We start from the raw sequence: 11,509 nt of genomic DNA, 5'->3' as shown, positions 1-11,509 counted from the left end.
CCCCAACCCCAACCCCAACCCCAACCCCAACCCCAACCCCAACCCCAACCCCAACCCCAACCCCAACCCCAACCCCAACCCCAACCCCAACCCCAACCCCAACCTTACCACAAACCTGACCCTATGATTACTAATTTAGTATATATATATAAATTTTAAAAATATAAAAATTATAAAATAAAATAGTAAATTACATTTATATAATTAATATATTTTAAATAATTTAATTTAGCTAAATTTATCTTATTAATTATAAATATATAAATTATATCTTTTTAATTTTTTTATATATATTTAATTAATTTATATATAAATAAAAAATTTAAAAATTTTAGATTAATTTAAATTATATAATAATTATAAAAATATATTTTGTCCTTTTATAAATTTTATTATATTAATTTACTTTAATAATATAATTTGTATAATTTTTTATTTATTCTAATAATTATTTTAGCATAAATCGAATATAACTCACCATTTACAGAAATAAATCTTTTAAAAATTCATTAAATAAATAGGTAATAATAAAAATTCTTCTTAACTGATTATCAATTAGTTAAAAATATATATACTTAAAGCTTATTTATATAAAATTTTCAAAAAAATAAAGCAAACTATTATATGTTTAATCTATTACAAGATTTACTATATTATTTATTTTATTCTGTTAAATCAATTTAGAGAAATTATAATTTAATATTATATATCTTATATATCTGCTTTTGAAAATAAACATGAATTCATAATGCGCAAATATAATATTTCTAGAATTTAATATAGTTAATAAATAATTATGAGATTATAAAGGATTAAATCAAATAACTATGTATTTATGAAATTTTTCTGTTATATATTTATATTTTATATGTACATATTATGATAATTATAATGTTTTTAATTAATTTCGTAAATTAGTGAGGTTTTTAATTATATTGCATTTTCTTTATAAAATTTTAGACATAAATAAAAACAAACTATATTAGAATAAGATTAAAGAAATTTACTTTATATTTAAAAAATAAAATTATTTTATTTATGATATTTTATAGTTATCAATAAAAAAAAAGTTTGAAAATTTTATTATATTTTTATTTTACTTTTTTGGCAAGAATGTAATAATAATATTTTTTGATTAATATGATTATTAATCTAATAACGCATAAAATATCTAAAATAAAAATAAAATTAATTTAATTATAAATTATATATATATTTATTATATACTATATATGATTTTAATTTAAATTAATTTAATTATAATTATTATATTTTTTTCTTTTTTCACTTTCAGTTATTTTCCTTTTGTAAAATTATGATATTTCACTTTGTAATTTTTAAAATCTACTAAGTTTGTCTTGATAAATCCATTAACTCTATAAAACATGTGCATTTGCAGTCATTTTCTTATAAGTTATTAAGTCTAGAAAATAATTCTTCTTAAGCAATCCTTAGTATCATTGTAATAACTATTTTCTTTAAATGTAAATGTTTATTGTCTATGTCTATAAAATTATTTTAAGGAAATCAGAATATAAAAAAATAAATATTAAAAAATTTATATAAAAATACTAAGCATTTGCTATTATATTTAATTCTAAATATTTTTTTTAAAAATATAGTTCTCTAAGCATTTATTATATTTTTTCATATTTTTCAGACTTCTTCTTCTTACTACTTTAGAATATCTAGGTTTTAGACGCATTTGATAAGATAAATCTAAGCAAAAACAGGAAAATTTTAAATTTACTTATTTATTTAATTTAATCCTTAATAATCTAATAATTATTTATTACTTATATTTAATTCTAGAAATATTATATTTTCGCATTATAAATTGATGTTTATTTTCAAAAAAAAATAGATATACATATTTTACAATTTTTTTGTTATGAATTAATTCATATTGATTTTTTAAAAGCAAGTTATTTATATTTTATGTAAATTTATTAAATACTATAATTTATAAACTTTTATAAGTTATTTAATAAATTAAAATTTTCAAGTTTTTAATAATAATGATAAAAAAAAAATATATTCACAAACAAAAATATAAATTTAAACCAATTAGAAAAAATTAATCAAAGTAATTGCATATTTTCAAAGAACAAGCATAATTCTAAAATTTTAGCCTCTTCTATTATAAAAAATATAAATTAATAAAAAACTGTAAAGAATAAATAAATTAAAATTAATAAGTGAAATTACATTTAATTTTACAAAAAAAATTTAAAATCAAAAGTAAATAATTATATAAAAATAATGAAATAGCAAAAACATACACACTAAATAGAAATAAAAGAAATAATATTATAAAATAATTGAAATGTATAATTTATTATTAATAATTAGCAAAAATTAACAAAATAAATATTAATGTAATAAATATAAATGAAAAAAATATTTAATTATTGGATGAATAAAATTTAAAAGCAAGAAAAAAAATTAATACTAAGAAAAAATATCATTATAAGAAAATAAAATTAATTAATATAACAGGATATAAACAAAAATTAATAACAATTTAAACTTGAAAAATTTAAAAATATAAAAGATAAAAATATTATTTATATATTAAATCGGAATTTTTAATAGTAAATAACCAAAATTAAATTATAAAAATTATCAAAAAGTGAAAAAAATTTAAAATAATCAAATAAAAAAATAAAATAAAATAAAATAGCATTAGCCAAAATAAATTAAAATAAATCCTTTTATTATGAAGGAAGAAAATCTATAATATTAACTTTCTAACTCTATTGAAATACAATCAAATCAATCAAATAATAATATTATAAAAATTCTATTTAAATAGATTTATTAATTTATAATAAATTAATTTAGATCATAATTAATATTATATTAAATTAAATATATAATTATTATTACTATTTTATTATAAAAATGTAAACTAATATTAGATTTATAAGATAATATTTTATATTCTTTACAATAATATATAAATCAATTATTTAAAATAAAATTAAATAAAAATATATTTATTTATTTAATTATTTTAAAATTATTAATTACAAAATATTTTTATTTTTGAAATGTATTTTTTTGTATTATTAAAAATTTATATATATATATTTTTTTTAAATAGTATTATTTAATATATATTTATAAATTTCTTTTTATTATATTTTTTTTTTTATTGTATATTTTTTATATAGTATTTTTATTAATATAATAAAAAAAAATAATATATATTTTATCTTATTAAAATTCAATTTATTTCTTTTACAAAAAAAACATAATAATTTCTTAATTGAAAAATAAATAAAGTAGTAATTTTTGTTTTTATATTTATTATATAAAATAAGTAATATATTTTATCTTACATTAAATACCAGAAATTAACAGATTAAGCACAAAATAAAGTTTTAATTTTTTTTTTTTATATAAAAAAATTAATCTTAATAAAAAATAAATTGCTATCTAAATAAAAAAAATATGTATAATAAAAAATAAAGGACAGTATTAATAAGTGGATTTTCTAAAGGAATTGGAAAGGAATTAGTTCAAATATTTTTACAAAGAAATTTTTATGTAATAATAGTGGGCTAAGACTAAGAATATTGTGAACAAATAGTTTATCATCATAGTAAAAGCAAGTGTTAATTTTATGTATGCGATATTTAATAATAGCAAGATGTCATAAATTTAATATAAAATATAAAGAAAACTAAAAAAACAATAGATTTGTTTATAAATACACTTGAATGTTCTTTTTTACTTTCTAAAAGCATTTGTTAGCTTATGATAGAATAAAATAAAGGTTGTTAACCTGGATTAATTATAGATATAGTATAAGGTGCTGAATAAGGAATATAAGAAGCTTTAGAAGAAATAAATAATAAAGATGAAATTTAAATTTTTATTAATGACTTATAAGTTAAATTAATTAATATTTTTGTAACAAATTTATAAGATTGCTTTAAAGATGTAAGTTATTATATTTATAAATTAACAATAAATGATAATGAAAAAAATTCCGATTAAATTTTAAATATTTGGAGTCCTTGTTTATGAGTATAATAAAAAATTAAAATGACTATATAAAAATATATTATTTATTTTTGTTAAAAGAAATATTTATAATCATAATAATTTTCGAAAATTAAATATGAATTATGCTAGAGTATATAAAATATATCTAATATAATTTTATTATTAAAATTAATAATATATATTAATTAGATTTAATTAAATAATAATTACTATATAATAAATTTATTTATTCTACAAAATTTAATAATATTTTAATAAAAAAAAAACTTGAAATTTATTAATTTTTTTTGTTAAAGAAATTAATAAATATTATTGTATATAAATATATAGTAATAAAATAATAATATATAAAAATATATTATAATATTAAATTAATCTATATAAATTATAATTATATTTAAATTAATATATATTCCTTTTTATTTAAAAATAAATTTATATTATTAAAATAAGTTTAAAATCGAAAATTTAATTTGTTATTAGTATTTTAAAAAAACAATACATTTATCATATATATTTAAATTAAGAGTTAATAAATTTTAAATAAATATATATAATAATTTAAGAAACAAATTAAAATTGTAAATCTTATATTTTAAAATAGTATTTAATATGATTTAAAAAAAAAATAAAAAATTAATTTATATATATATAATTTAATCTTTTTATATAACAAATATTTATAATTTATATATTTTATTTTTTATTTATTAATATTAATATATATTTAAGTGTTTTTCATTCTCTTTCACTTTCACTATCATCTTTTTCTAATTTGGATTAAATTTCTTTTTAATAGACTTAAATTTATTAAATAATTTATTGCACATTCTTTCTATTTCTATAATACATATATTATTTTTTCCTATTCGAATATTCAATTTATTCTTAATTTACAGCAGTTTATGAAGTAGTAATCTAATTTTTTTTTTTTAAAAAAAAAAAAAAGAAAAAAATTACTATTTTTCCTGCAGTTTCTAACATTTAATCTTTTATTTACATTATCATTTAATTTAAACTATCTTTATTTTCCAATAACTAAAAAAAAAAAACATAAAATTTATTTTTTAAAATAATATTTTACATTTTCCTTTTCATCGAATTCCACCTCTTATTAATCATCTTCTACATTTTCATAATTTTAATGAAACATTTTTTCTTCATAAGCTTTTATATCATTTAATTTATTAAAGAATTCTTATATGCATTCATCTACTTTTTTACTTCCATTATCGAAATGAGGGTCAATTTCTTAAGAAAACCTTTACTTAACAGATGCTTCAAATTCGTTTTATGCAGCTTCTAATTCATCAACTAATTGAACTTCAATATCCATTAATGAATTTTTTAATTCGAAAGTTTTTTCATGTAACTCTTTCAATTATTTATCGTTTTTATTATTTTAAACACAATTTCTAAATGTTATTTTTCTATCATGTTCAAATAATTATACAATTTTTAAAGCTTCTTTTTCATGTTCAATTTCTCTTTGTTTAAAAGATTATTCAAATTTTAATAAGTCATCTAGTATTAGTTAATGTTTTAATATTATAGGGGATTATATTAACTCCTTTATAGTAGTTTCGATTTTTTATTTAAACCTAATTATAATAAATATATATATATATATATATATATATAAATATTTTAAAAAATTTTATAATATTTATTTATCAAAAAGATAATTATATATATTTACTTTTCTATTTCTTCATTTATTTATATCATATTTATAACTTTTATTTTTTCCAAGTCATCATTAAATACTAATTCATCTTTTAATCTGTCTATATTATCCATTTTTGCGTCTTTTTTTCTTTTAATTTATAATTTCATTTCATTTTCTCTTGCTTCTTATTCTTTCATTTATTATTCATATTCATTTGTAGATATTTAATATTAAGCAAATATATTTTCTTCTGTTTATCTAATTAAATTTCTATCACCTTCATCAATAAAAACATAATCTAAATATTTTAAATTAGGTATAGCACAAATAATATGAGTCTTATTAAAATTATTTAAAATTTAAAAAAAAATGAAATATACTTTATATTCATTTTCTTTTGTTTTTGTAAATGGATTTCCTTCTATATTTAATACTTATAAATATTTAAAATGAAATTTGTCTTTAGCGATTTCATCAGTATTTTTTTTATATTAAAAATATTAAGTTATCTATATATTTTATTTAAAAATAAAAAAATTAGTACCTCTTCATATGATTTAATTCTATTATTTCCAATTGAAAAAACATTCAACTTTAAATTAGTTTAAAGGCCTTCAATTTTTTAAATTTAATTATTATATAAAGACAAATCTTTTAATTCTGTTAGCATTTCTAAGCCTTCAATTTTCTTAATTTAATTAAATGATAAATCTAAAATTAAATATAATTTTAAAAAAATTTAAGAATTATTATTACCTAACCATTTCAAGTTTACTAAATGACTTATATTTTCGATTTTTAATATTTTATTATTATCTAATTAAAGTTTTTCTAATTTTTCTAGTCCTTATAAGTTTTATATTTTTATGATATCTTTTTTTTTTGATTTATTTAGTAAAAAAAACTATCACTAATATACTTTTAAATGATATTTATAATATTCTTAATTATTAGAAAATAATATTTTCTGATACTATTATTTTATTGTCTTAATTAAATTATTTTATGCATTCTCTAATTTTTATTTATATACTTTTTTTTAATTATTTTTTTATATTATTACATGACAAGTTATTCATTAATAACTTTAGGTTCTGGTTAATTTACATTAAATTTTTTATATTTTGTATATCCTTTTACTATTGTTTGACTTATTTATTATTAAGTTCGCATTTTATTTATTTAATAAAATATGTTTGTTATAATTTTTTTTTTTTAATTAAATTTATTTTAATAAAAAATAAACAATAATATTTATATACATATTAAAACCTAATAAATAGTAAATTTTTATTTTATAAATTTCGTTATATATATATATTATAATATTCGTAATTATTTATATATTAAAAATAAAAAAAAATTGCAATTTTTCCAAAAAAATTTAGTTATTTTGAAAAATAAAAAAATTCTTTGAAAATATTAAAATATATAAAACTTCAAAAATAAACAGAAAAAATAAAATAAATTTTAATATAGAAATTTTTTAAAATATTATAATTCATATATAATTTTTTTTTTTTTTTTTTTAAATAAATATAAAGAATGTATTAAGAATTAAGATTTATTTAATATAACAATTTAAATCAATTTCTATATGCCTATTTATATAAATTTTTAATATTATTAAAGTTCTGAGGATAAATCATTGCAAATTTCAAAATATTTCTGTATTGAATATGTGATTTAAGATTTTTAATTTTATTAGACGAAAAAATATAAGTCAAAGATTCTTTTTATAAAAAATGATAAGAAACAATCCTCATAAACTTTGTAATAATAATTTTCTATTCAGAACTATCATTATACCATATATTTCTAACATCTTTAATTGCATTCATATTTTTTTTATATTCCTTAGCAATTTTAATTATCTAACTATATTCTAAATCACAATTGATTTTGTTTAAAATACAATTTATAAAATTTGATTATTTTTTATCAATAATAAACCTTAAAAAAGCTTTGGCGTAATTTTTTGGAATATTTTTTGATTCATTTTTAGAATTTTATACTTCAGGATTTTCCAAATAATCTTTTAATTTATAATTCTAATTTTAAATATTTTTAGAGTAATCATCATTTTAATTCTAATAATTAGGAATTAACTTTTAATTAAGCTAAATAAAACCTATATTTTGCAAAACATTATAAGGATTAATAAAAAGGCAATTGTTTGAATATTAACCTTATTGCACCAAAAGCTACTATTAGTACTATTATGAACTTTAAAATTATTATTATTTTTAGTTTAATTATTATTGTTGATTTTAAGGATTTTACGGATATTAAGTCTATTGAGACTATAAATGCAATTATTGTTATTGTTATTGTTATTATTATTGTTATTGTTATTGTTATTATTATTGCTATTATTATTGCTATTATTATTGCTATTATTATTATTATTATTATTATTATTATTATTATTATTATTATTATTATTATTATTAATTATACTATTCATTTTATTTTATTTTCTGTCCATAATAATTGTATACATTTTCAGAAATATTTTAATTTATTTAAACAGGATTAGGACATTAATATTAATAATTAATCATTTATTTATTTTAATTATATTTCAGATTATATTATTACATTTATTATAATAATTAAGATTTATTTGAAACTTAATTAAATAAATCTTATTATGTTAATATTTATTAGGAATTTTATTTATCTTGTTATTAAGTTTAATATTATTTTTAATTAAAAATATTAAATTATTAAGGAATGTTAGAATTTTAATTTTATATTTACAAAGGTTATTCTTTTTATACTATTTTATCAAAATTTTATTATTAATTATTTTAAGTTTTTCTTTATTATTTTTATTAAATTTAATATTATTATTTATTAATTACTAATTAATTTTATTTTTATTAATTATCTTCATGAAAGTTATTTTAAATATCTTCTGTTTTTATTACATTTTTTATTTTTATTTAATCGACATTTTTAATCTATTTCATTTTATATTATTCATTACTTTTATTCGAATTTATTTTTTATTAATTGAATTGTTAAATATCCATTACAATTATTTATTCATTATTTTATTTATTATTACTAAAAATATCTTTTGATTTATTAGTATATATATGATTTTAATAATTATACTAATTTATTGATTTTTCTTTTTATTATTATTATTTTAAATGAAACTATTATATTTTTTGTTCTTATTATTTTTATATTAAAGGAATCTATTCTTCTTATTTTATTAATTATATATCAGGCATTTATTATTAATTTTATTAATTTATTTATTTTGTCTATATAATATTATTGCATATTATTTCTTACTAATCTATTTATTTTTATTATATAAGATTCTATGATAAATTATACATTATATTATTAATTTAATTATTATCAGATGTTTTGTATATTTTTATCATACTACTTTATTATTATTCCATCATAATATTTTCCTTTATGAAGTATATATTAATATATATTTGTTTTTAAGAAAAAAAAAAAAAAAAATGAATAAATATAAAAAAAATGAATAAATAAATAAATAAAATAAAAAATTATGTCGTCTGTTTATTTTTAATATATTAATAAAATATTTATTGTTAAAAAAATAAAGTTTAATAACATCCTATTACATTTGATTAAATTTTCAAAAGATATTAGTGATTTTCGATATTTTCTTTTTGTTTTTCATTATCGTAAAGCTAAAATTCTATGATTTTAATAGGATCTTCTTCCTTTTATTTAAAAAAATTTAAAAATATAAAATTGTATCTTATTTCTAAATTTATACTTTTTCATTTTCTTCAATATCATAATTTTATGTTATTTTTTATAATAATTATTCATATTATTATTAGTGATTGTTTTATTATTCTTTTTATTCGATATCGGTGTAATCATATATATTTTAATTTCCCCTTTTATTAATTATTTAACTTTAATAATTTTGCTATTATGCTTAAATGTTATATGGTATTTTTTATAATCTATGAAGATTTTCGTCATTATTATTAATGAAAAAGTAATTAAATTATTTTTCGCTTTCTATATCTTCTTACTCTTCATTAAAGAACTAATCTTCAATTAAAAAATGTTTGTTTTTATCTTATATATATTCCATTTATATAATAATATTTGTTATATATGGTTACTTTTTATATTTTTTGATAATTTTTATATAAACAACAAAATTAATCTAAAAAAAATATAATTAATCCTTTTTTTTAATAAACTGTTTTTGATTTATATTTTTTAAAAATAATTCTTTTACAAATGGTATTAAATATGTTTTTTTAAAAAATTACAAAAATATTTATTCTTTAATTATATTGCGTATATTATTATAATCTCTCAAAAAAATTTGTTAAACTAAAATATATTAAAATTAGCATTTAAAATAATTATAAATTAACTTTTAATAAATTTACTTATTTTGAAAAAAAAATAAAAAATATATATATATATATACTAAAAATAATATCTTTAATAAAAATAATCATTAAAAAAGTTATTTTTTAAGTCTAAATTTTTTAACTTTTTATTTTATTTTATTAATTTTTATTTGATTTAATTTTTTTTTGTTTTAACTTAATTTTTATTTATTTAAAATAAAAAAATAGACAATATAAAAATGGACTAAAAATTCATACATTTATAATCTTTAGATTCCATTACATTTGATAAAATATTGGAATATGAAGAACAAATTATATAAAATAATTTTACATTAGAAACAATTGAATAATTAATTCCTTTGTATACATTATGTGTAGAACATTATGATTAAATACATGATCCAATCAAGAATTACTTTTTAGAAAAAATATAAATGACTTTATCGAACAAATACGCATTTTAAAAAATTACTGAAAAAAAATAAACTGAAAAGTTAAAAAATAAAAATAAAATTCACAATTAAAATGATGAAGAATTAATTAATATTGAATATCCGGAATATGAAGGGGAAAAAATTTCGATGAAAGCAAATTTAAAAGCAATAAATGAAATATAAAAAAAAGTAAATAAATATATATATAGTTTTTAAAAAATATTTAATAAAATTAAATTAGATGAATAGGTTTTGTATATCTAAAAAAAAAAAGAAAGATTCAAAAAATTAAATATGTTAATATAAATATAGGAAAAGAAAAAAAATTAATTAAAAGATATGGAAATTTTAATATAAAATTATCACCAAAAAAATAATCAGAAATTCGAAACTTTAGATTAAGATCTTAAATTTTAAGTAAATGAAGTTTTTACGAGGCTTTAAAAAAGAAAAAGTTAAAAACAATAAATATATATTCTTTTTAATTTTTAAAAAATAAAAAAGTATTAAAAGAATAAAATAATAAACCATAGAATGAATAAAATTCATAAAATATTAGTCAAGATAATAGTTTTATAAATGATAAATAACTAGAAAATACAATTGAATATTAAAATTGATATTTTATTAATCAAAATTTTTTTCAAAAAAATAAAATTTCAAATTTATAAGTCATTTTATATATATTTAAAAAAAATTACATTATTTTGTATTTATATGATGTATAAATTATTAATTATTTTCTATTTTAATTTTGATTAAATAATATAAATTTTATATTTTTTAATATATTATGTATTTGCATATTTAGATATTTTAATTTTATATTTTTTAGCATTTTTTTAAAAATAATATATATTAATATATAATTTATTTATTAATAATTTTTTTTATTGGAATAAATTCATTTTTAATATAAAATGATTATAATATTTTTAAAATAATTAAATATTATAATTATGTTTACAAGAAAATAAATGAAAATAGTAGATAAAAAAAAAATACTTAAAAAA

At 13.6% G+C, this 11,509-nt stretch overlaps 2 protein-coding genes across 2 annotated transcripts, besides 24 other annotated features; both read right to left on the bottom strand. All coding sequences in view use genetic code 6, as the record gives it.

Moving 5' to 3' along the window:
• Nucleotides 1–104: a microsatellite.
• A 40-nt stretch (nucleotides 105–144) lies between these two features.
• Nucleotides 145–178: a microsatellite.
• A 96-nt stretch (nucleotides 179–274) lies between these two features.
• Nucleotides 275–312: a microsatellite.
• An 879-nt stretch (nucleotides 313–1,191) lies between these two features.
• Nucleotides 1,192–1,273: a microsatellite.
• An 869-nt stretch (nucleotides 1,274–2,142) lies between these two features.
• Nucleotides 2,143–2,198: a microsatellite.
• A 223-nt stretch (nucleotides 2,199–2,421) lies between these two features.
• Nucleotides 2,422–2,462: a microsatellite.
• Nucleotides 2,435–2,488: a microsatellite.
• A 156-nt stretch (nucleotides 2,489–2,644) lies between these two features.
• Nucleotides 2,645–2,678: a microsatellite.
• A 451-nt stretch (nucleotides 2,679–3,129) lies between these two features.
• Nucleotides 3,130–3,170: a microsatellite.
• A 386-nt stretch (nucleotides 3,171–3,556) lies between these two features.
• On the bottom strand, nucleotides 3,557–4,108 carry IMG5_033220 (hypothetical protein; the record flags this gene model as incomplete). Its single annotated transcript, XM_004039059.1, has 1 exon — nucleotides 3,557–4,108. The coding sequence occupies one exon, from the start codon at nucleotides 4,106–4,108 to the stop codon at nucleotides 3,659–3,661; it is 450 nt and encodes a 149-aa protein (XP_004039107.1). The 3' UTR covers nucleotides 3,557–3,658.
• Nucleotides 4,109–4,358: 250 nt separating this feature from the next.
• Nucleotides 4,359–4,427: a microsatellite.
• Nucleotides 4,428–4,752: 325 nt separating this feature from the next.
• On the bottom strand, nucleotides 4,753–6,857 carry IMG5_033210 (leucine rich repeat protein; the record flags this gene model as incomplete). Its single annotated transcript, XM_004039058.1, has 9 exons — nucleotides 6,747–6,857; nucleotides 6,603–6,697; nucleotides 6,440–6,556; nucleotides 6,228–6,394; nucleotides 6,064–6,192; nucleotides 5,714–6,021; nucleotides 5,099–5,615; nucleotides 4,975–5,052; nucleotides 4,753–4,932 (listed from the first exon to the last, which is right to left on the bottom strand). The coding sequence occupies exons 1-9, from the start codon at nucleotides 6,854–6,856 to the stop codon at nucleotides 4,753–4,755; spliced, it is 1,701 nt and encodes a 566-aa protein (XP_004039106.1). The 5' UTR covers nucleotide 6,857.
• Nucleotides 5,629–5,660: a microsatellite.
• Nucleotides 6,858–7,997: 1,140 nt separating the features above from the next.
• Nucleotides 7,998–8,135: a microsatellite.
• Nucleotides 7,998–8,161: a microsatellite.
• Nucleotides 8,162–8,817: 656 nt separating this feature from the next.
• Nucleotides 8,818–8,897: a microsatellite.
• A 261-nt stretch (nucleotides 8,898–9,158) lies between these two features.
• Nucleotides 9,159–9,222: a microsatellite.
• Nucleotides 9,164–9,208: a microsatellite.
• Nucleotides 9,168–9,204: a microsatellite.
• An 815-nt stretch (nucleotides 9,223–10,037) lies between the features above and the next one.
• Nucleotides 10,038–10,086: a microsatellite.
• Nucleotides 10,041–10,092: a microsatellite.
• Nucleotides 10,093–10,192: 100 nt separating this feature from the next.
• Nucleotides 10,193–10,272: a microsatellite.
• Nucleotides 10,193–10,274: a microsatellite.
• Nucleotides 10,203–10,272: a microsatellite.
• Nucleotides 10,209–10,247: a microsatellite.
• Nucleotides 10,219–10,254: a microsatellite.
• Nucleotides 10,275–11,509: the final 1,235 nt, after the last annotated feature.

This window comes from Ichthyophthirius multifiliis, assembly GCF_000220395.1.
Source record: "Ichthyophthirius multifiliis unplaced genomic scaffold scaff_1120509249798, whole genome shotgun sequence".
NCBI classification, from domain to species: domain Eukaryota; phylum Ciliophora; class Oligohymenophorea; order Hymenostomatida; genus Ichthyophthirius; species Ichthyophthirius multifiliis.
Note: the sequence above shows the minus strand (reverse complement) of the source record. Positions and strands in the feature narration are given on the sequence as shown.